At 36.2% G+C, this 25,335-nt stretch overlaps 3 protein-coding genes and 1 long non-coding RNA gene across 5 annotated transcripts in view; 2 read left to right on the forward strand and 2 right to left on the reverse strand.

Moving 5' to 3' along the window:
* LOC146452579 (regulator of MON1-CCZ1 complex-like) lies at positions 1–18,757 on the forward strand. The gene is made up of 27 exons (XM_085097532.1): positions 1–329; positions 438–517; positions 1,534–1,618; positions 1,813–1,869; positions 2,988–3,074; positions 3,279–3,350; positions 3,707–3,775; positions 4,376–4,479; positions 5,654–5,749; positions 5,889–5,958; positions 6,083–6,118; positions 6,405–6,513; positions 7,188–7,241; positions 7,607–7,660; positions 10,268–10,326; positions 11,205–11,274; positions 12,794–12,903; positions 13,427–13,476; positions 13,972–14,038; positions 14,644–14,721; positions 14,896–14,961; positions 15,278–15,316; positions 16,010–16,078; positions 16,178–16,231; positions 16,488–16,599; positions 16,696–16,755; positions 17,533–18,757. The coding sequence occupies exons 1-27, from the start codon at positions 234–236 to the stop codon at positions 17,622–17,624; spliced, it is 1,995 nt and encodes a 664-aa protein (XP_084953658.1). The 5' UTR covers positions 1–233; the 3' UTR covers positions 17,625–18,757.
* LOC146452580 (uncharacterized) lies at positions 8,120–8,788 on the reverse strand. The gene is made up of 2 exons (XR_014859701.1): positions 8,676–8,788; positions 8,120–8,297 (listed from the first exon to the last, which is right to left on the reverse strand). It is a non-coding gene; the product is annotated as an uncharacterized LOC146452580 (long non-coding RNA).
* On the reverse strand, positions 18,752–23,706 carry LOC146452581 (protein phosphatase 1 regulatory subunit 42-like). Its single transcript, XM_085097544.1, has 7 exons — positions 23,423–23,706; positions 22,807–22,973; positions 22,304–22,442; positions 21,951–22,067; positions 21,172–21,289; positions 19,835–20,216; positions 18,752–19,276 (listed from the first exon to the last, which is right to left on the reverse strand). The coding sequence occupies exons 1-7, from the start codon at positions 23,552–23,554 to the stop codon at positions 19,174–19,176; spliced, it is 1,158 nt and encodes a 385-aa protein (XP_084953670.1). The 5' UTR covers positions 23,555–23,706; the 3' UTR covers positions 18,752–19,173.
* The window catches only part of LOC146452582 (protein FAM135A-like), a 16,427-nt gene continuing 14,726 nt past the window's right edge, over positions 23,635–25,335 (forward strand). The window contains exons 1-3 of one of the 2 annotated variants that reach the window (XM_085097525.1): positions 23,635–23,755; positions 24,351–24,524; positions 25,124–25,209. In XM_085097525.1, coding sequence (XP_084953651.1) covers positions 24,445–24,524; positions 25,124–25,209 — 166 coding nt within the window. In that variant the 5' untranslated portion in view covers positions 23,635–23,755; positions 24,351–24,444. Of the gene's footprint in view, positions 23,756–23,780; positions 24,124–24,350; positions 24,525–25,123; positions 25,210–25,335 lie in introns of those variants that run through there. The other variant, XM_085097526.1, reaches the window with a different exon arrangement.

Here is a 25,335-nt window from a genome sequence, read left to right on the forward strand (position 1 = left end):
TAACCAAGATGGCGGCTAAAGGGGGTAATTTTAACTTTCCAACGTTGCTGCCCTTCGTTCATGGATAATTCGCTTCTTTTGAAAGACGATTCCTATTTATTTACATGGTGTAAATATGAAGAATGCATGAGAACTTCAAAATTGTTGAAACCATACATATCGTGGCTTGAAAACGCGGAAATAGTTATGAAGTGTGCTTGAGACCCTGGATAAGAGTTGAAGAAAAGACAAAGATGTCGGGCCATTATGTTCAACTGTGCCCTAATCCACTTCGTTTTGAACCTGTGACCAAAGAAAACAGCGTATTTTTCGACGAGGCCAATCGACAGGTACATAAAAATATTAAATTTATTTCAAAACAGAATGGGACACATTGATAATCTTTCAAGTTTCAAATGGTGTTGTCGTCAAATGTGTATTAAATATTGTTTTTTCAGGTCTTTTCTGTGACATCTGTTGAAGGAAAAACTCGTGTTGTTGTGAGAGGTCCTGATGTCAAATCTTTCATAATTTTCAAGTAGGTCATTACCTTTTATAATTAGAACCAATCACCTGTCTTCTAATGGATCTGGTATTTAAGGCTTTTTTTGCAGCTTGCAGTCCAACTCCAAACACAAATGGCAGTACAAGGTGCTGTTACATGAAATTATTTTTTCTGTAACTTACAGTGCAATGCTGATGAGAACATTTAGCCTGTGTTGCATTGTGCAGTTTCAGAAAATATCTATACTTCCCCCATGGAAGGTTTTTTGTTTTGCACCCCCCCCCCCCCCTCCCACTATTCCCTCAGGAAATTCCAGTTAAGCTTCATACTTTGCTTCTAAAATTTTGACTTTTAAGATCCCCCTCTCACTAGGAATTTCTGATGACCTTCCATGGGGTGGGTATGGATTTTTTCTGGTACTGCATATTGCATTTTACAATGTTGCAAAAAGTAGGGCACTAATCTACTGTTTTTTCAGCTCAAGGAAAGGATGGGAAGTTGGCATCTCTGTTCATGTTGTACGCATTGCACGATATTTTAAGAGCAAAAATGCTTATTGCCTTTTCCTGCAACTGAAATACAATTTTTCATTGCAAGAGAGGTTGTTCAGTAGAGATGGTTCATGTGTAATCTCTTTGGAAACTTGTCTTGAAATGCCTTCACATTACCATGTTTAAGAAAAATTGCATTATGCTATTGAATAGTGCAAGCAAAAAAGGATTGCGTAGTTCCATCCCTTTCCCCTCTGGAAATTCTGATTTACCTTCATACATAATTTGGTTTAAATTTCTTGGCTATTAAGCCCCCCCCCCCCCCTCCCTCACACACCCCCCTGGAATTTCCATTTCCCCAATGGGGGAATAGGCTTGATTTCCGCCACTCTCTGAGGTCCAGTGGAGCACGGGCTCATTTTCCTGAACAGTGGCTGGTAATTGAGCCTAATGGGGGAAGGAAATGGATTTTTTCTGGAACTTTTCAGATTGTTTATCGTAATGCTGGCGCTAATTTTAATCTTTCCCTTAGTTGATGTTTCATCCCTGTTTTTACAGTATACCAACTGTGGGACATGTCCAGTCCATCAAATTCTCTTATGATCGCAAGATACTGGCAATCCAGAGATCACTTAAAGTTGTGGTAAGGTGTTTTTTGAATTAACTAAATTATCGAAAATCTAAGTGGAGAAAGAATCTCTTGTTACCAATAATATTATAGTGAAAGAAATGTGACGATCTGTTTTAAGCCAATCAAAACTCTGTAATTGCATTATCTAAAAAACATGTTTTTAATGATATAAATGACACCTTGTTTGATTTTTATGTCTTATCCAGGAGTTCATTAATTTTGCTGACGGAATTGATAGCCAACAATACAGTCAGACATGCAAGGTATGGTACAATAGGCCTTATCAAGGTTTTTGACGCCATTTTGATGAGTAGGCAAACACGTCTGAAGTAACAGTGTTTGTATGGAAATCCGATGTCAAATAATTTTGTAAAACATTATTTCTGAAAAATTCATGAATTGGAAACTTTTGGCACTAGGAAAAGGATTTTAAGAAAAAAATTGGAGGGATATAACTGTCCCAGAAAGCGTCCAGTCATGTTTTGAACTTTCCATACATTTCCCTGTATTTTTTCCCGCGAACTATTTTTAGTAACAGTTGAAGGCTGGTTCGCTATACAGACAAATGTATGGAAAGTTCAAAACACAACTGGATGCTTTCTGGCACGGCTACATCCCTCCAATTTTTTTCTTAAAATCCTTTTCTTAGTGCTTAAAGTTTCCAATTCATGGAATTTTTAGAAGCGATGTTTTATGAAAATTATTTGACATCGAATTTCCATACAAACAGTTATTTCAGACGTGTTTGCCTACTCGTCAAAATGGCGTCGAAAACCGTGATAAGGCCTATTATTTTGTCTCAAAAGAGAACTGTTTTTGAATGCATCTTATGGAAATTTGCAATTATAATCAATTATGTCTAAGTATTTTTTTTACACCTTATTAACTTTATTGTTTGCCAGTTTGAATCATTTTCCCTCAATCCTCTTAGTTTCCTGGGAAGGGTTACTTCCCTGACATTAGGTCATATATTTCATCAATTTGGTTTGAAATCGGGTATGGTTTAACTGAACACTGCTTTTAAGGGAATTTTCAGAGCTTATCATTGATTATTTTATTAATCTCTTAATTGCTTCTCACTTGTCTTTAAAAAAAAGATCCCACCCACCCCCTTTGCCCCCAAAAAAGTATCATTGAACATAATTATAGTCAAGAATAATTTACTGCTAAATCAGATACAGCTATATACAAATATTATGTCTTGAAGAACACTGTGGATTTTACAGCCAAGGTCTGAAAACTGGAATAGGAAATGACACGTAGTTTGGTCAGAGATGGGTGTCAGGGCTTGAAGAAGGAACTGCACACCTGGGCTAAGTTTATTGTTCAGGTGCAATACATCCAGTGTTAATACTTTTTTTTATCTTTGTGTGGTCCACAGAACAAGTCAGCTCATGTTATTGGTTTCAACTGGACTAATTTAAATGAAATAGTCTTCATCACAAACCAAGGACTTGAATTTTACCAGGTACAGGTACCAAGTTTTTTTTATAACAGATTAATACCCAGCTGTCATCGTATAAGGTATACTGCAAGAAAATAAGTCCTTGCATTATTGCAGCAAGATCATTGTTGTTCAGTGGGGGAGGTTGGGGCTACAACATTAACTTAGAGCAATGTAATCATTTCATCATAAGCAATCATTTATTTTTTGTTTCCATTCTGTTTGAAGGTTTTGCCAGAAAAACACAGCCTTAAAATGATCAAGAACTACAGTGTGCAAGTGAATTGGTTTGTCTTCTTGGTAAGATGCAATATGATGCGATATTACATAGTATTTCATAACATTATGCAAAACATTAATTCATTTTAGCAGACAGATTTCTTGTCATTATGTGAGATGTCAGTGGTCATGCTCTATCAAGGAAAAAAATTCAAATTAAAATAATATTACATATTTAGTCAAGTCTACCACAACTGAAAATGGTGAATATGGGTGAATAATCTGATATATGTGAACCTGAGGTTCCACTAAGAGTTTACATACCTGTAGGTAGTATTAAGTACTTTCAAATTCTCCCAAACTCCATCACCACAGTTAGTTTCTTTAACTGTACTTTTTTTAACATTCACCAATGAATTATTCTTTCTTATTTAAAGCCTGAGAGTGCTGTACTGCTGTTATCGTCATCAGGACTTGGAAATGTTATACATCCTTATCACTTTAGAGTAAGTTTGAACATGGCCTTGATTCATCAGAGGTTGTCGATAATTTGTCACTTTCTCTATTTAGCAACACTTGGGGAACTTTTGGACTGTTTTCAGTAGACAAATATCTATCCACCTTGGATTGATCTAGGGAATTGAAAGGACATTTAATTAATAAGCCATGAAGAAGGAAGGGGCCATCATCTTGCATGCAGTATCAAGATGTCAGAGGTGTACTGATCTCATTGCAAAAATGCTTAAAAGTGCCTGTTAAATATTTCTTGTTCAAGTTAGATAAGAAAAAAAGAAGAGCAACATGTGAAATTGCCTTGGCATAATTTTTTTAGTTTACAAATTAATCTACATATTAATGATCAGAAGTAGAACTTTGAATAAATTTCTCTAAAAAATAATTTGCATCATTTACATACATTTGTATTACAAATGACACAATCAAGTAAAAAAAATCATAAAATATACAAGCTTGTAAACTTATGTTGGCAACAGGCGTTACTGCCAATTACAATTTATTTATTATATTTCTTAATGGGGAGGAGGACCACTGTAAAAAACAGAGTAGATTCTGCAACGGCTGTTCCATTCTCCTTCTCTTTCATTCAGGCAGGTTCAGTGATGCGGCTACCAAAGTTTGAGGTTGACCTTCCAGCAGCTTCCAAAGCTCAGAAAACTGGGCTCTTAGAGAGGGACGTCACCCTTGCAAACATGTAAGTTTTCATTCCTTCATTAGACAAACTCTGTCAGTCTCAAATTAACTTCACAGCCATTCTGTTCTTTGTATTCTACAAGTTCTTCAGAATTGGATGGTTCCTATGTAAATGATAACAGTGATGCCAACTCTCCCGCTTTTGGCGGGAGACTTACGCTTTTTTGTCTCATCTCCCGCTCTCCCGCTTTGGTACATAAATCTCCCACTTTTTATGTATGTTATATTGAATACTTAGTGAAAGATTGAACGCTGATTACGGCTTTTTTGTTTTTGTTGAACCATAAAGAAATGTTGAAATTACAGTCACGGATTGCCCCCCCCCCCTACCCACTGAAGGCCTAAATATAGCCCTAATCCCTAATTCCACAGCCCTCGGAGGCTCTTCGCTGTTGCTGACATGGTTATGCTGGCTGCCCCCCTAAAGATTTCTGGACGTCTCCCGATTTTTGAACTCCATGGGTTGGCATGTATGCGATAAGTTCATATTAATAATTGATATAAGTGCTGCATTGTATTTTTTTGTTTGTCCTTGATACCTGTCTGTTTAAACTCTAAATTAAAAAGAAAAGTTAACAAAAATAAGGGATGAGAATTGGTGTTACAATGCTTTATAAAATAATATGTCTGCTTTTTATCCCTGTAATAAAAAATTAAAATAAAAAATATATTGCTTTATTTGACATGTCAATGTATTTAGCCTAGAGCACTAATTGGGGACACTTTCCAGATCAAATTGGAATTTAGAAATGTTGATTTTTGAGGAGAGGAAGATTGATTGGTTGATTCTTGGAGCAAGGAAGAGAACCAACAACGAACTCAACCCACATATGACACCAAGCCTAGGAATTACACCCATGCCACATTGGTGGGAGGCAAGTGTTCTCTCCATTCTCAACATTGCACCTTCCCTGCTCCCTCATCCCCTGTTGTAAGGAAAAGAAGGCAGGACCAATATAAAAATATCAATAAAGAAAAAATAAAAACCATTCAAACAACTTGGTCACATGCAAAATTACAGTATTTATCTGGTCTTGATTACTGACTTGGCATTTTTGGTGTGCTGGTGGTTGAAGGTAGGGGCATTTCTTGTTGTGTGGCTAGTTTCTCTACAACTTTAATTATTTTTTATGGTTTACTGAGTGAAATGTATATATTTTTATCTGTGTCCACAGTGATGGTCAGCTCTATGTGGTGATCCTCAGAAACCAACAAAGAAGCTCATCCACTGGGCCAGTTGGAGCGGAGATAGTTCTCTATCAACTGCAAAGGTTTGCTTGAATTACATTTCTTTAATTTTTACTCTTATTTCAATGCCAACTCTATAACCCAGTAATGTAAGATAAGCCGCATTGAGTAGCAGTTCCAAAGGAGGGTTTTGTTTCTGAGCATGTAGTCCTTTATTTTCAGGGATATTCCAGCTAAAAAGGTTGCAGTCCTTCAGCTTAACATGATTGGGAGATTTGCTGTTAATGTTGTGGTAAGATGTCAAGTAAAATAAATGAATGTGTTGCTGTTAGGTTGATCACTCCTCTTTGTTGTGAAGGTTAAATGAAACACTTTTACTCATGGATGATTTAACGACTTTCCTACTTTCTTCACAGGATAATGTTGTGATTGTCCATCACCAGGCTTCAAAGGTAACTTCCTCGTTTTTTTTTTTCTTTTGTGAATGAACCGTGCAACCAAAACTTTGTGTCCACTCCCCCACAAACACAGCACCACAGTTTCATTAGAAACTAAACCAATGAAATTATTTTCCAACTGTTCAATAATGGGTATGCATTTAAAGGTGTGGAGGCATTTCTTGATTAAAAGGGAAATAAATATATTTTTTATATTTATTATTTTCACACATTTTAAAAACACAAAATAATACTATTATCTTATTATCTTATACTTCTTTTGTATGTTTTCACGCTGTAGACATCCATGTTCTTTGATATAAGGATTGGAGGAGATTTTGATGGACAGATCACATACCATCAGCCTGTACTAGCCCCATTACCACTTGAACAAGCAGTCGTGGACTTGGGTTTGCATTTTATTGTTATGTTAAACAAAATACAATAACAGATTACCAATGATTTCTGTGTTGATGTTTACTGTCTTAAATTAGAAAGAAAAACCAAATTGTTATAGGAGTGATTTATGGTCATTGATTTGATTTTGGGATTATAGTAGACTCCTTGTATCTTGATTACTCAACATGAGTGTAGTAGTGGCTTGCTTCCTCTGCAAATAGCTACAGCTAGTCGAGGTGGAGCAAGAAGAACACATGAAAATGAGAAGTACAAACTACTAACACACTAAGTTTTACGTAGTAATACAGATTTAAAGTATTTCACAGTAATTGTCTAATACTTAAAGAAAAAAGAACTAATGCTAATTTATAAGTACTAAATACTAATAAATTTATAAGACAAGTATAACGAGTTTAAAGTTGAAAACAAGAAATAATCTATAGGTACAAACTACTTAAAATAAGACATTCATTGAAACAATAATTTGTTTTTCTGGATGAGAAAGAGAAAGTTTTGAGACATCCAGGGATAAATTAAACTGTAAAAACAAATCAAGAGAAAATTCATTTCTGTTTGAGACTTTGAGATAGTAAGAGAAGATTCCATGTGAAAGGATCTATTAATGAGTTAATTTGTGTGTGTACAAGGTAATAATTTACATTTTTAACATAATTTTTGTCTTTAGAGGAGAAAGATTCGACTGGTGCCAAGGGAAAGAGGAGACTAATTTGTGACATGTGTATCCTATGATATGTGGCAGTCAACTGTAATTTAGCGTTGACTGTTATTTAAAAAGTTGAAAATGATATGTGCCTACTTGTATTAAAAAGTTATAAAAATATAATCTGAAGCTATGAGTGAGTGTGGAAGAACTTCATGTAAAGAGACCTGATCTTTAGATGAAGGTTGATGTAAGTGCCTTCTGTCAAACTCACAAGTTTTTCAATGAGTATTTGAGTTAGGTTATATAAGAACAAAATGTTCACTTTCAAAGATAAGATGACTCATTGTATGTTTAATATTCTCTACATTTTTGAAACTGTAGACACTGTTCTCTGTCTTGCTGGTGCAGTGTTGTTTTTCTTAACACCATGTTCTTTCCAGACTCCCAAAACTGGATAGTGTTTCAGCCAAACATTATCATAGATGCTAAACTTGGTGAGTTGGGATGACTGTAAGATTGATCTGTAACCTTTTCTGGGTGTGGTTAACCCCATGTACACTGTATGTAGTATTATTATATGGCTTGCTTTGCGAGCGGGCAAGATGAGTCAAATCCTGCGCTGTGATTGGCTACCCGAGCGGGCAAGATGGAGCTATCTTGCCCGCTCGGGATTACCCGTTGCCCGTCCGCTTGGCATCGAAAGTTTAATCCCAACAACAATGCGGGTTTTCTTCGATTTTCTCGTTCTTTTGGGGGAAAACGCTCACAAAAAAGTTCGGTAAACTCTCAACATTTACCTAAAGGAAAGGAAAGAGAATGGAATCGTCCTGGTGTAGTGAAAACTTTGTTTCAGCTACAATTGTAATTCACAAGGATAGAATGCCAAACCAAAAATCCAAATGAATAACACGGGTAGAGTAGTGCGTAGCGTAAAAACGAACTCGACAAGAAACTCTGACTAAAACGCAAACAAAGTTTAATAGACAGGTCAAGTCAATGTTCCATACAAAGTTCAACTGAGGTAGACAGGTCACGTAGCGATTAAGGTGAGTGTCAGTTGCGAACTTGCAGAGTAACGATTTGACAATTTGACGATATGATATGTCGATATGTCGGTTGTGTCGGTTCGAACTGAAATACAATAATGAAAAAACAACCGAACTTAACTAACGCATGTAAGCATAAAATTAAGATAGACTAGCAATTAAAAAATACAATAACAAATGAAACTAAAGATACTAATCTGCACTTACTACAGTGCGTAACAAATTGAAGTAATACGATAGAAACCATGTAGTGATAATCGATTCTTGAACAGTTTACGACAAATAAAAACTAATTACTTGATGATATAAACCTAGCGAAAATAGTAATACAGCGTTCCGAGTATACGAAAACTAAATTGGCAACGATACTCCTAAAATCTAATAACGAACAAAACCTAGACTGAAACTAGTAACAATAAACCGAATTACAGAAAACTAAAAACAAGAAAAAGACAGTACTCACTTTGGTTTGCACACGCACTAAATAAAGAAGACTGATACCAGTGTAGATAGAGTTGAGTGGCCCGATTGCCGAGTAGTAGTAGTTGACACCGTAGACTCTACACCAGAACTGATCTAACTGAATTGAACGCTTGCTTATCTAACAAAGGCGTACGTGCGCAGAAAAACCTAGAGACTTTTGCATTTCCCTAACGGACATAGCAGCTATGGGCTAGTCAACCACCGGTAAGGTGTGAGCGCTAATCTAATTGATAAAAAAAACAATTACGCAGTAATATCTAAGGCATAGTATCATCCAAAAATAAAGAATAAAAAAATGAAGTAAAATACATCACGTTTCAAAACCAACAACAATGAATGTGAGTTGAATCGGTGAGTTGCTCTGCGTGTAGTATTTTAGATAGAATTGATTTTGAAAAACTTATGGTCTCAAGTCGAGTGCCAAATTGATAAGTTCTCTAGGTTTGCAATGACTGTTGTATTTAAATCATAGCGTAGTGGAAGTTGCGGTTAGTGTTTAAAGCAGTTCAGAAAAGTATTTTTTTTAAGTTCGCCGAATAAGCTCACATTTTTAATCTAGCTGCGTCTTGCGTCTGATTTACCTGCTCTTTTTTTCGGCTTACGTTTGCATGTAATCTCAAAATCTATTTTTTCATTCAAGAATTAATGATTGGAAGCCGAAAACTGTGTAAAAATTTTTATTATTTACGCCACCGCGCGATCGGCTGAAAATGGCAAGTTTGCCAGATTCTATTCAAATCTTCCCGCTCTTGCGAAAATCTAAATTTTTCGTTCTCAATAATTGTATACTCCCTTTAAACCATTATAAAGTTAGAGCCCTAAGAGAATTTAGGATTCCTTGTTTTCCACGATTACATGCTAATCCAAAAATGCACTGAAAATAGATTTTGCACCGGCCGGCTATGAAGAATTTCTTTCCCAGTAGAGCAGTTTCATGCCGTGTTTTGCATTTGTTTTGTTGTTGTAGTTTTAATTTGATGGTAAAGCCATATAATAAATCCTTTATTGACCAAGCTTGTTCGGTTAAGATGGCTGGATATTGGCCTCGTTCTTTTTTTTTGCGTTTTTATGGACCTCGACTTCGTCTCGGTCCATAAAAACGCAAAAAAAGAACTTGGCCAATATCTAGCCATCTTGACCTCACGCTTGGTCAATAACGCATATTTACTGTTCCCCCTGGGATAGAATGCAAACTAGCCCATGGCATTGTTTTTCCTAGTATATCAATAATCATTTGAATGACACTGTGCAAGTGAAGTGTAAATGATGGCCAATTTGACCTTCAAAACCCGAACTGCTTGAATTGAAAAATTACTCTAACTTAGACTTTTTAACTGGGTAACACATAATTTTTTTTTTGCCAAAAGGTTAACATTCATCTAGTTTAATATCTTATTAGTTGTCTCAAAAACATGAACAGCTCAAGCTAAAGAAGAGTCATTTCTTTGTTTTGGAAAAAACAAAACACAAAAGAAACCATTAATGATTGATGGTTTTTGTAATGCTAAAAGGTAGTTCACATTCGCACAAAACTTTTTTCAATGTTGTTTTCAATTTATTTTTTTTCTTTAGGCTGCTTGTGGCAGGTTATGATAAAGTTAGAGCCCTTGGCAGTCATGATTGGTGATAAGGTAATAAGACATTTTTAATATTCATTAATTGATTACATTAATGCTATTTGATATTAAAGTGTATATGACACAAAATCTTTTATTAGCTTATTAGGAAGAGCTTTCAAAATGATGAAGAATGGCATTTATTTTATTGCGATAGCATTCTTGGTTGCCGAGTTATTCAAGATTTAGGTTTATGCAAATTAGACAACTTGTGACGTCACAAGACTGACACAAAATGAAGGGAAATCACAAAATTTGAAATATCTACGCAAATACTACATCTTCAGGGTTGAAATTTTGCAGGGTTGATGTGCTGACAGAACTACACATTGTGATAGTGGCTATGATGTCACCATAGCAACGTACTCGTTACCAGACCTCTACCTGCCCAAAATGACAAATGCCTTATTTATTGCTCCACGGTCAAACAGAATTTCTTATACTTGTGCTGCGTAATGTCCATATTCCCTCACACCCACTGAATAAACATCAAGAGCAAAAAGCGCTTCTTGGGAAGGGAAACTCTGATTTTATCCTTTGGATGGTGAGGGCCTGGAGCCCATTGTGTTGCCATGGAAATGTCATAGTGGATCATATCATGAAACTTTGTGATGAGTATAACAACTCTACAAAGTTTCAGTTCTATACAGAAAAAGGCTTAAGAGATATTCCATTTTTTGTGATTTCCCTTCATTTTGTGTCAGTCTTGTGACGTCACAAGTTGTCTAATTTGCATAAGCCTAAATCTTGAATAACTCGGCAACCAAGAATGCTATCGCAATAAAATAAATGCCATTCTTCATCATTTTGAAAGCTCTTCCTAATAAGCTAATAAAAGATTTTGTGTCATATACACTTTAAGTAAACTATTTTTAATTCTCATTTTTTCTCAGGGCTTGTTGGTTGATTTTCTCCTCTTAAGGAAAGAAAGCAAGACAGTAATTTTAACAGTTTTCAAACAGGGTAAATACATACCTTTAACTGAAATACACAGTGTGCAGTGTAGTGTCTTTGTTATTTGATTGACCAGAAAGGGAATGTCTAGGTATTTAGGCTATTCTACGGTGGCCCAAAAGTGTCACGGCAATTTCAATTTCATCACGGCAATTTCAATTTCACCACGGCAATTTCAACTTCGTTCACGGCAATTTCAACTTTGTCACGGCAGTTTCAATTTCACCACGGCAATTTCAACTTCTTTCACGGCAATTTCAACTTTGTCACGGCAATTTTAACTTTGTTCACGGCAGTTTCAACTTCACCACGGCAATTTCAATTTCACCACGACAATTTCAATTTTGTCACGGCAATTTCAACTTCGTTCACGGCAATTTCAATTTCAATTTCACCACACGGAGTCCACAAAAGTTGTGAAAAAGAAATAAATTGTTAAATTATTGACTTACGTTGTTCGTTTCTTACGGTTTTCTATAGTGTTCATTTGCATAAAATTTACGCGACAGCACTAATGTCGAGTACTGAGTTGTGCGCGAGCTGATCTGCATCTGCTGACTTTACTATATAAATATTGACAAGGGAGGCAACTTTTTCGCGAAACAGCTTTGAGCGTTCGACTTGTTCGCCTCTTTGCAACCAAATTCGTATTAAATGAAATCTGGATAATTTTGGAACACACTTACCTGTTAGAATCCCAAGAAAAAACAATTTTGAGCTCCCTTTTCGTAGTTTTACTCGGTGAAGTTTTTCGCAACAGCTGCGGCCAGTTACCTTGGCGCAGACGTCACAGTCTCGAGCGAAATGTCGCCTCTCCCTACCTCGCAAAGATGTTTTTGCGCGACAGCCATGGACAGTCACCACTCCCTGTTTAGTCACAAATTGCGCCAGGTTAATTCTACTTTGGTTTTATTTACAAAATTTAGATTTGCGCGACAAGTCGGCTGAAATTTATTTCCGGTCCCGCTCAATTTGAGCACTATAGAAAACCATAAGAAACGAACAACGTAAGTCAATAATTTAACAATTTATTTCTTTTTCACAACTTTTGTGGACTCCCTGTGGTGAAATTGAAATTGAAATTGCCGTGAACGAAGTTGAAATTGCCGTGACAAAATTGAAATTGTCGTGGTGAAATTGAAATTGCCGTGGTGAAGTTGAAATTGCCGTGAACAAAGTTGAAATTGCCGTGGTGAAATTGAAATTGCCGTGAACGAAGTTGAAATTGCCGTGGTGAAATTGAAACTGCCGTGACAAAGTTGAAATTGCCGTGGTGAAATTGAAATTGCCGTGACACTTTTGGGCCACCGTACTATTCAGGTATATAACGAATGACTGCACAAAACAATTTCTGAGTGCCCCACTTGAACTCAGTTTTCAACAAGGTATTTGACATTTCAGTTGAGGAATACCCTACTCAACAAATTATTATTATTATTTGGTGTACACTGGGAGCATCTCTCCCAATATACAGAGTTTGATAAACTCCTCCATTGACATGTGCTTGTTGTTGTGATTGCTGATACAGCTTTGACGCCAGGAAGACAGTGCAGCCTGCCAGTTCTGGCACGCATGTTTGACAAGTTGAACTTGGTGTATAGAAATTCACGGGCCGAGGCAGAGCAAGCTGGCCAGCAGGTGAGTCCAGCTGAAGTGGATTTGCCATGCTGTTGTTTTTTCTTTCTTTCCTTTTCCCTAAATCTTTTTTTCTTTTTTTTTTTCTTTCCTTTTTTGCTTTTTTGCCAAGTGAATGTAACATTCCCCCTCCCCCCACCCAAATAAACATTTCAGAACTATATATTAAATAGATCTATAAATTTAAGATAGAAAATGTAACACAGTTACTCGAGTTTCACGCACTAAGCGATCATCAGACTGTACCATTGGAGTTTGTTTGTTGCTTCTGATTGGCTGCGTATAATTTATTTTCATGCCTGCATTTTGTGATTAAATAGATCTCGAAATCTATCTTTTTGCCTGCTTTAATAACACAGGCCCTGTGGCAAATGTGCCAGACAGCTCTCTCCAGATATTTCCATTATTGTGGGTAGTTCACTAGTAGATGCTGCACCAGTGTCCTTCATCAGTGTCTTGACCAGTCTTCCACACATTTTTGGATTTTGAAACTAAAAGTGAAATGTGTAATTTGTTGTTTGTTTAGTCACCTGATGCCTCCAAGAGTCAGTCACCTCAAAAACAGCTCACTGGCAGGTTAGTATTCTTTTTGGAGTCAGACTTCTGTCCTTTGTCAGAAATTAACAGTGATTTCTGATTGACCAAAGTGCTTACTTTAGTTTTGATTATTTTTATGGTACTCTGGTATACTATACTAAATTAAAAACTGCTCTGACTTGCTATATTGAAAGCTCATGGAAAACAAAAAAGGGTTTGAAAAGGTTGGAGTTTGAGATTTATAACCAGTAGTAATTTAACTATAAAGGAAAACATGTTTCTGTTCAAGATGAAATCTCCAATAACGCTAACTGTAGCCTACAATAGCCAAAACACAAGCCCTTCCCTTAATCCTAATCCTTATAATTTTTGCCAAACCTGAGCCTAAAATTTGGTGGTTGAATATTCATGAAATTATAACCACAACAGGTTCAAAATAGTGAGAGCTTGCTAGACAGCGGGAAAAAACTGTAGTGTGGTTTGATTCAACGTTTTTGGGAAAATATTATTTGGTAACATTTTTCTTAATTATAGGTGTCAGACAATTGTCACTCAGGAAGACATGTATACTCATGTGTTGTCCGTGTTTGTTGAGAATAAGGTGAATGCTCTGTTGCTATTTTTGACATGTTCAAGTATGTTTAGAAGTTACTTACAGTACTTCTAGTGCCATCTCATGGTCACACTACATAATATTATCAATGACACATTTTTTTAAACTTGCTTGTTAATAGGGTGCCAGCCCAATAAGGGTTATAATTAGGTTTATAAGCCCGTTGGTTTCTTGAGGTCTCTGCTATGTTTGTCTTTGATTAATGTGTTTTATGGCAAATAAAGAAAGATAAGTTATGGTATCTTTAGTCAAATAACGTTTAGAGTTTTTTTAATATATATTTCAAGATAGTATTCTCAGAAATTTGATTTGCTTAGAACTTACATGTTGTGTTATTCCAGAGTGAAACTATAAAAACTAGATCTGTTCCAGGGAATCCATTGGGTTTGAGTTCTAGCATGCTCCAGGGTGATGTCCCATATGTAAAAACTAACTGTTCAGAATAAGACCATAAGTCTTCTATTACCTCAAACTCAACCTGAACTACTTTAATTTCTAATTTTCTGGACTCAATTTCATTAAACAAATTTTACAGTGTATTAACTAAAGAATACTTTTTTCTTTGTATTTGCCCATACTTTGTCAACTTCCAGAGTATAAAATATAAATTCATGGTTGCTGTGTTGGTGGAATACATTCGCTCACTGAACCAGTTTGAAATTGAAGTGGAGGTATGTTACACCTTCCTGTTTTAGTGCAGACATATTGTGGTTCGGCTTCTAAGGTTTGTCAATCATGCATGGTAGAGAGAGTTGCCTGTGGCCCAAGGAGATCAGTGACTAAGATTAGAAGTGCTTGGAGCTTCCTAACGATCTGCTCTTTTTTATTATTTTTTCTCTTGGCAGCATTATCTTTATGAGCTTATCATCAACCTTCTTGTACACAACAAATGTTTCTATCAGCTACACCAGGTATGATCTCTTTAGAAGTTTGATTTAATTTACTCCGCACACAGTTACACTATTATGTACAGTTCCAAAAAAAATCCATACCCACCCCATGGAAGGGCATCATCATCTCACCCTAAGGTACCTTTAAGGAAGTTGATAATTATTGTCTTTGGTAATTTACTGGGCGTACTTCCTGTGGTAAGAATGGACTTCGGTCTTTAGAAAACAGCCAGCCAGATGCTTGAAATAGTGTCTGTAATGTCCATTCTGGGTTGCGTTTTGTGCCAAATTCAGTTTGTTGAATAATAATCCCAGTTCTTTCTTTTTTGTCTTTTAGTTTTTACAGTATCATGTCATCAGTGACTCTAAACCACTGGTAAGTACAGGACAGTGTAATTATAACTGAGTGTTACCACTGATTGCCCTGCTTTTTGTTTGTTAAGGTTCCACAGTGCCTCCTTAATAACTGACAGAGGTATAAATGCGTTGCGTTGCTGATGACTATGCAGGAAATGCATATATGTCAGCAAGGGCTATTGGAATCTGAAATGAAAATATGATTGTGTACCCATGGGCCTCTTTCACACAATAACATTAAGCTTCAATCCTGGGGGGGGGGGGGGGGGGTAGGGGGGTACTCCCTTTAATGGGCTAGACAGGGAGGCTCTGCCCAAAAGGGTACCTCTTTTGGGATGGAGGTATATAAAAGGGTAGGGATTTTACAAGCAGACATAAAGAAAACTGTTATTTAGGTACTTAAAAGGTCCTTTCAATATATCTCAAATGAAACAAGAGATCTAGAGTGTTTGTACTGTAGGTATGTGAGTGGGGTTACCTTTCCTGTGAAAAATGGTTTATCAAAGGCTAAGGGTTGCTTTAGAAGGGTTTGTTTCTATTTGGATTCCAATAGCCCTTGCTAAAATCTGCATTTGTTGCATAGTCATCTGTGCACCCACCTCCTTTACATTCAGATGGACTGCGTAATAATATTATTAATGCTACACTTAATATACTAAATATTTAAATTACATAAATGTAACACATACACTTATTTGTGAATTTTTTGAAGGCATGCCTTATGTTGTCCCTTGAAAGTGATTACCCTCCAACATACCAGCTAGCTTTGGATATGCTGAAGGTACCTTTAATTAAAAAAAAAGTGTATGATTTGTGTGGATGCATTGTTCTCAACTTGGCACTGATGGTTTTGACTCATGACATGTTATATGCCTTTTAGAGATTGAACACCGCCAATGAAGAAATAATCGAGGTTCTTCTCTCTAAACACCAGGTTAGTCTCCTCTACCATGTGGAAAAATTTCTTCAGGCATTTGTTCTTGAACATTCTACCCTCTCCTGGGTTGTTGTTAGAGCAGGGACACAGGGACCATTACTTGCCTATTATATACTTCATCCCGGCTATTTTTACACTGTATACAGAAGGGCGAGAGCAAATCTACCATGTGGTCCCTGCTAAGTTAAATTTGGTCCCTCCTAATCAAATACTTAACAAAAACCCTGCTCTCTTTCTTGTCTTTACACACCAGCTGTTACCAGCACTGCGCTACATCCGTGCAATTGGTGCGGAAGACTCTGTTTCACCGCGAAAGTTCTTAGAAGCTGCAACAAACCCAGAGGATTCCATGCTTTTCTACACTGGTATGTACGGTGATAATTTTGTTGGTAGTATCAAGGACTTTTTCATGAAGTACCTCTTTATCTGTCTTCTAACTTTATTTTCTCAATCTGTTGCAGTTTACAAATTTTTTGAACAACGGAATGTGAGGTTACGTGGAAGCCCAGACTTTGCTCCAGGTAGATGAAAATTATAAGATTATAAGAAAATTTGTTGACCTCAATTACGATTCTTGATTGAGTGTACTTTAGTTTAAACTTCAATGCATTAAAATATATCCAGTCAATGAGGAGATATTGAAAAAGTTTAAACAATGTTTTAATTTATTGGTTACACCCATAAAATATCAGATTCAACTTGGAGGAAATAATCTTCTTTTAATTAGAGTTTTCTATAATGGAGTCAGCCCCTCTCCTCTCAAGAAGTTCAAAAAGAGTTAAAAGGGAGCATACCCTTGGCTATGCTTTTCTTGGAAAGCCATGTCAGCTAAAATCAGAGTCCTGATATTCTGCAAGATTGAGCAGGTCTGTTTTATTATTCAACACTTTGGTAACAAAGTACAGTTTCATTGCAGAAAAGCTGGAGACAATCTTCTAAGGGCATTACTTGTTTAAAGTACTCTGCCATTTTTCTCCAAGCCACAAATTTATGTTTATTTAACAGTTATCCTGTGAAATTGTGTGGATACTTTAGCCGGCAAGGCCGTAGGCCAAGTTGGTTAAAATCAGGGGATATTTGGCAAAATTGAGCGGGATAAATCAGGATATCTGTTGCGTGAACAGATGATAAATATTGAGTGCAGCATGACCATACTTGGGCAGTGTTACAATGTGAGATATACATTGTGAATGATACAGCTTATGTTCAGATCTTTATCATCTGAGACCCCCACACACTATTTAACAAATTCTCTCCCTCCAAACCAGTTTTGTAATCAAGTATTGTCTTTATTGCAGCTGAACATTGTGATGCATATGTCAAAAAGTTTGAGTTTATGTTTGGATCAAACCGCAATGGACAATCTCCCAGTAATGGTGGTATTAACTGAACTTTGAACGATGGCAATGCAATCATGGAGATGAGATGTAGCGCCCCCTTAAGTCCTGGATAGCAAAACTGAATGAGAGTTAAAGGCACTTTCCATTTGTCAGAACTAGTCAGTCAGATCTGTCATTAACAAATGTTGTATTTCCTCAATGAAGCTCTCCCTTCCCCAGGGGTTTTTAATTTAAGTTTAAGAAAGGGGAGGGGGGAGCCTCATTGAAAGGAGATAGAGGCACTGTGCATACATTTTTATCCCTGAAAAGTGGGGTGAGGAAATGCGGTAAAATGTGCCAGTTCCTATAGCTAGAATTGGTTGTGCCAGTCCTTCATTGGTCAAATTGACTAGTCTGTCTGTCCAGTTCTTACAAACACTATGAAGTGCCCTAAGAGTCAGGTTTGGGGAAGTCTCCAAGTACGTAGTTTGTCCTAATATATATCCAGTGGATTCTTGAAGACAATCAGGCACCTCTCAGCAGACTGTTGGCTTACCACCAAAAAGTCTGCTTTTGAAAGGCATCACTGCAGCCAAAATAATTTTGTGACATCCAGAGCTTTACGTTTGCATAATAATAATATTATTGTATGTCTGGGTCAATCAGGTTTAGTGTTCCTAAAGCAAAATTGCACCATTTACAAGGGGCTGTGAGTAGTCAATGAATGAAAGAGATCAAAATTCTATTCAACTTGTTTTATTCAAATACTGTTGAATTTTGTATGTCTAAAGATTTTCTTTTGCAGTTATACTGTAACTTACAGTAAATTTGTTCATGCTAAGATGAACAATTCCTTGATTAAACAAATACTGCATTTTTAAGTTATTCAAAAAACTGTTGACAAGAAAGTAAATTTCTATCCATCTACCCTCTTTGACAATACATACAGGATTCAGAGGGAATACTTGAAATATATTTCAAAGAATGACCTATATGTAGCTCAAGCTGTGTAAATCAGAGTTGAGAAAATTGTGTTGGATTTCATGTAACTTAGTAATAGAATCTCCTTTGTAAGGTATAAAGAAAAAAAATAGTTAAAATTGTATTTACACTTTAAAGTATTGCAAAATTGTTGTAGTTTGATTATAAATTATTAAGGTTGTAGTTGGTGTACAATAAATTAGGTGAGCTAATCACTCTGGAATTTTTTTTTTTTTTTTCACTCGTTTAATATAAAATTGTCATGTTTTCTGTGAATCTTAACAGTCACATTGCTATAAGAAAGAGTACTGAATGTATCCTATCTTCTAGCAAGTACTGGACACTAGCAAAACAAAATTCATGGTTATATTATATCGACTTATACTTTATACAATTCATTTACAAATGGCCTTAACTTGATAAATATCTACAGCCCTGAAAATCCATTTACAATAAGCAATGTTTAAATTATTGTTATAATAGCTACTGAAGAGTACTATATAATACTTAATGTACTGAATAGGTAATTTTATAATGTACAATTTGAATAAACATGTGGAGGATTTTATCTTCCAAATTTATATTATGATATCATCTGATAATAAAATTATAAAATTTTCAAAAAAACTAATTAATGTGCTATGTCTGGAGAGGCAAAGGTGGACCACTGTGAACATCGCTGTCTGATTCCCAATTTCCTTCTGATATTATCGGACGAGGAGGTGCAAAGATGTTAGGAAACCTGAAAAAGTCAAGAGAAAAGACCAAATTAGCTGAGTGAATACAAAACACCAAAACTAAGTTGAAAGACTTATTAAAAAAATGCTGATCACTAAATGCAATGCTACTCAGGCAGTCAGTGTTTTTGAGAAGAATCTCTTGAAGAAACTTCAATATCAGAGCTAATTAATGTTGTTTTTCCCAAAAGATACTTATCATAATTATTTTTTTATTGCTAAATCTCTTGTAAGTGAGCACGATTGAGGTCGTCTGAGGTTCCTTGTAGGGTTTGGTTGTTCTGAATAGTATTTCTCTAAGAGCTGCTCCAAATGGATTTCATGAACACCTAGCTCATATTTTTAAAGGAGATGGTTGCTTAACTAGAGTAGCCACTTAGAAAAATTCAACCAGTTTTGAAAATTTATTTCAATTGAAAATTTCAGTGTTTATAACACACTACTGTATATACTATTAACCACCCCAAATTCATTTTCTTCACTTAATAGTAACTGTTATATCATAGGCTTTTCAAAATGTCTACCAAAAATGGTGTCAGAAAAGTGTTATTTCTGTTGTGTACCTTGATTGTGAAACATCTTCTGTAGATTTCTTGTTTAACAGAGTTGAGTTTGGAACTCTTGCTTGCATTATTGCAGCCAGTGGCTTAGTGCCCCTCGGGAGCACGATGGAATGTGGGCCTCCAGAAACAGCTCCATCTAATAACACAGGGTTCATCCCAGGGTTAATGATGTACCCCCCATCAGGGTTTGGGGGCCCCTGGATAGGCGGCAAGGAAGGTATACTGGAAAGTACGTTTGATGATCCAGAGATGTAGTTGGAAGATGTTCCTCCTTCCAAATAGTGAATTTGTTTCCTTTGTCGTCGTCTGGCATCTCTGCTGGCTTTCCAGTTCATCAAAAATCTTTTGGCAGTTTCATTTATTTCTTTACCATCCAGCATAACTGTAAAACAATGAAACAAAACAGGGGTTAAGAAAATGGACACATTTACAAACTTAATTATGTTTGTGTTTTTAGGGCTGATTTCTTTGAGTTGTATGTACAGTAACTGATTGGACACAAGGCAATGCATATGTTTGCAGTCAGTATGATTGCTTGATCGCAAATTTTAATTGTGCTGATGTTTTGACTGGGGACTTAATCAGTGATTGAGCCATCATGTGATAACTCCTGAGACGAACATTGCCATACCGGTGATGGAATGTTTGTCTAATAGTTATCAGCAGCACCATACAGACCTGAATGTACAAAGCATCAGAGCATGGGATTGCATACTCTGTTGTTAAATATACTGTGCTTTTGCATCTTTCTCAGGCTACAGCTTTGATTTTAAAACATAGCGCGAGTGCATCCTAATCTAATTCCTATTGGCGTCATCATGGTACATTTCTCAACATATGCACGGCCGTGCGTCCATCCGATGACGTGTGCAAGTCAGATGGGGAAGCATGCGCGCGCTGTGCTTTTAACAAACTTTTAACAGAGAAACAACACCATAAAAGATTTATATTTATAAGAGCATGAAGCTTAATGAAACGTTAAGATTAAACCGATATGAGAGACCATTTTCGCCTTTTGTTTTTTACAGAGAATTTTGTAATTAATCTGGAACAAAACCTGTTTTCCAGGAATCATTTACTTTATTTTCACTATGTTATAAAAGAATAATTATTGGTTCATGCTTTTAGCTGTGCGTGTATCGAGTTATGGATGCACTTGGGAAGTTTGGACAGCACTCAAGAAGCTAGAGTTGCTCTCGGCTATACCTCGAGCAACTCTTATGCTTCTCTCGTGCTCTCCAAACTTCCCGCGTGCATCCATAACTCGATATACAGTGTACGCACACTAAGCATGAACCAATTCTTAAGTAGCCATCCATCAAAGACTTACAACATACCCAGTGATCGAGACATCACCAATACTCTGTCTCTGTATTTTTTCTTGTGACACAAGGGATTTCCAGTCACTTCTAACCTCCACAATGATGGCCATGCAGATAACACCCTTGAGAGTTCCTACAGGTTAGAGATAGATGTGTCTGATGTTAAAACAGATGATGTGATAACATGGAATATTTTGAACAAAGTTGTTCATCTTCGGAGAGGTAAATGGTTTATACAACATTTGGTGTGATGAGCATAGCCTTGACAACCAGCGTGCAAATAATTCTTATTAGTATAAATCTACTAGTGTTCTATCACGAATGCCATTCTCTGATTGGCTACGCTACTCGCTATCTATTCTGTGATAGATAGTGAGTAGCAGTTTTCAACAAAATGGCGGCCTCTTTGTCGCGTTTTCGAAGTGTCTGCGATGAGGAAATAGATAATTTACTTGTTTAGTTTTGAACGATTATTCGCTCACGATTTCTATGCGTGATAGTTGATTCGGGCATCATGAAATCTCAAGCTCATAATCTAATTGTTAATTATTCTTAGTCCTTGAGATAATAATTTTTTTTTTTTTTTGAGATAATTAGTAGCTCAGGGATTTAAGAAGACCTGCTATGAGACTGGTGGGACATAATTTTGATCCTGACATTTGCGTTATCTCGAGGCATCAGAGTTGACCTCTGAAGATGAAGGAAAGAGGCAAAGATCTTAATCTCTGGAGAGATTCATGCAAAAGGGTGGCTATAACCAGGGAAATATGTTGCTAAATGTCAAATTTATTTACCTTCATGTCTGTAAGGCAGTTGTTTTCTGTGAAGAACTGTGTCATGTTTGTGAGACACTTCAACTCTTCAATGGAATCAATGTTGTTCTCCGATATGTTCAACACACACAAAGATTTCTGTCAGGAGAAATAATTAACCATCGTTAGGTTTTAAGTTTAAATACTAGATCCAATACAGCTGTTGTTTTACTTGTTGCATAATTGCCCTTTGATCAGCCTCAAGATTGATTTCATTAATTTTGGTAACCATGCATTTCATGCAAAACATCAAGTGACTCAGGACTCTGTCAAGTATTAAAACCTGTTTGATTCCATTTTATACTGTTGTGTTCACCAAAAAGTTCAATACTTACAGAAAGGGACTGAAGTGATCTTGGTTCGAAGAGAAGTTTTTCCCCAGGTGGTAGGCTCTGTTTCTCAATGTGAAGCTCTCTTAAACTTTCTAAATTTTCTAACCCTTCCACAACTGTGATGGAATTTGAACCAAGGTATCTGCAGTGGAAAAAAATCTGTGAGTTTCATCATTTTATGGCAAGATTTTTTCAGTTTGTTTCACAATTTCCATTGAAACATTCAGTTCCAGAGAACATCACTATCTACCCCCAAGGGGGAGGGGGTGGTTGCAATGGAAAGTACAAAGCTAAAGGAGGGGGGGGGGTTAAACGCCAAAAACTTAATACAAATAAATTGGTTTTTACTTTTACTTTATCCAACATGAAGTAAACTCAGGTAAATAAAATTGTTGCAACTGTTGTAGAAAGTAGAGCTTTTTTCTTCAAAAATATTATGATTACTAGACAATAGAATAAAGCTCTACTTTCTACTCCAGTTGCAACTGTATTTCTTTATTACTTACAACTTTGTTAATCTTCTGAGGTTGTCTAGTCCTTCTATCTTTGTGATTTCATTCTTCTGAAGATACAAGTGCGTTAAGCTGGTTGCAAATCCAAGGTTCTTGATCTTTGAAATGTTATTGTCGTAAAGGTAGAGAACTGATAAATTTCGACAGTGGTAGAGGTTATCCTGTAAATAAAATTACATGAAAGGAATCAATGTAAAATTATGCACTATAAGTTTACAAGTTATGTCAAGCTCTCACGCAAATATATACATTTTAGATTTACAGTTAACAGAGAGATAATGCATTAGGCAGTCCTTTAATTCTTGTATATTTTTTCTTGAGCACATAGGAGAACGATAAGGCGATTGTTCTGAAGAACTTAGAACTTAGCTTGTGCACCTAACGATGATCATCAGGTATCAAGAATGATATATTTGAAAAACAGCAAATTACATCTATTAAGACTACTTCTTGCTGAATTGTAACGTAATTTGGATTCTTCCTTGGTTGTTGAGCCATAGACGCAAATGGAAGAATAACAGAAAACCAACGACCTTACATTACGAAAGTGCCGGCAACAACAAAGCGAAACTTTCTCCAGAAATATTCTGAAACAACCTACTGTACTTACAATCTCATCAATGTTTTTTTCCGAGAAATATAGATGAGTCAACCGCCGTACGTATTGCTGCACAGTTTCATCTCTTCTTTTCTTTGTATGGCTAGGAGATTTAGCGATCATTTCTAAAGTTATCTTTACCATTTTGAAGCATACAATGACAGAACCACTTTGGGAAAAAACAGAATGTTTGAGTATGTTATAGAAACATGTCACGTGATCAGAAAACAGTTACCGTTTCCTTGGAGATTGTCATAGGTTCCAGGCTCACGTGTGAAACGGAACGGGAGGAACTAAGTCCTAAGCTGATTCCAAACAAGATGGCCGCCGGAGGGGAGCTGACAGGTAGGAGTTTTTTCAACAACTACACTACTGACTCCCGCAACCACTTGAGATACATTCACATTGTGTGCCGTTGTGCATTATTAATGGCCAATTTTTTGATGTGGGAACGGTTGATCTTTTTGCGAGAACACCAGCGGTCGCACGTGAAAACAAGAAACGTGCTCGCTCCCCCAACACTGATTCGATCTATGAACAGTTAATTGGCAATACAAAGAGTGCTGTTCGTATGTTACGGCCATAATCACTGAAAAGGACATTCGAACCGTTGGTTTTTAATGTTTAAACCTTAAACTGTTTACTCTGGAGGTATTTTTTATGATTGTTTAGCGCACAGCTTGTTCTACAGCTTTCACGAGTAATTATTCAAGGCAAGTTAAGTACGTACGCATTTCCGATTCAACCATCTTTTTGATCGTTCACTACATAAGCTTAGATACGTCAACAACTTTTTAGACGTCGGATCGAACTTCTCGACCATTCAGCTAAACTAATTCTACAATTTGTTATGGATGTTTTTCTTTTCTTGCGTCAAGCGCACGATTTTGAAAAATTATCAATCTTTTCTGACACGACATGGAACGTTAATTTATTTCAGTGATAGCAAGGCGAGATAAAAGACACCAAAAGATCACGAAATGATCTAAAATGCAGAGCTGACGGAAAGACAGACCTTGGTACAATTCTGCGTCATGTCAGGAGACCTACAAGCCACGATCGAATTTGCTGTGGAGTTCTCGACTTTCCATAATGTCGATCTTTTCCAGAGAGGGTATGTCTTAAAACGAACTATTTCTTTGTTTTTTCCACAACCATTATCTTCACCAACTACTTTTATCGTTTATCTTGGTTTTTGATCGTTAATCAATATATTTTTCGGAAGGATATTTTCATTTGGAAAACAAATATCAACTTTTATTTTCATTTTAATTTACTTCGAAAATTTTTAACTAAAGCGACAAAAATAAATTTTTCCTCTTAATTTTCCATCGGTGACATTGATTGCTGATAACCTGTATTGTCAGAATCAGTCCTTTAAAATTACTATAAAACAAACCGGATCATATCTTTTTTCATCGAAATATTTCTTGAGCAAACCATAATTACTACCTCAATAGTTGATTGTTATTCCCCAATAGCTATATGTTATTCTGAAGATCTTTTAACCATGCATTGTTTGTTCAGTTCTTCAAACAATGAACTTGTATTATTATAAAGCTCATTTTAATATGCATCTGTAGAATTCATGTTGAATAATTGACTACACACAAAAGCCAATTCAAGTGTATTACTGCTCTCAGCACAATGACATATACACAATGAAAATAAAATTTTCAAGTTCATATAATATGGAGAGTCTCTCACTATCAGGTATTATCAGCTCCGTTGCACACTGAAACCTCCTTTGAAGGCTGCCGCTAGCACAGAAGTAGAGCAAAGACATCAGTTTGAATCAGGTACAGTGTAGGTTTCTTGTAGCATAGAGATGGTCATTTAAATGTATTTCCTACCAAATATTTAAATACTGAAATTGCCTAGCCTACTGCTTGGCCTGTCATGGCATTTCTTGTTTTCAGATTGGA

Source organism: Pavona decussata, unplaced genomic scaffold (genome assembly GCF_977016875.1).
Source record: "Pavona decussata unplaced genomic scaffold, jaPavDecu1.1 SCAFFOLD_366, whole genome shotgun sequence".
Taxonomy (NCBI): Eukaryota; Metazoa; Cnidaria; class Anthozoa; order Scleractinia; family Agariciidae; genus Pavona; species Pavona decussata.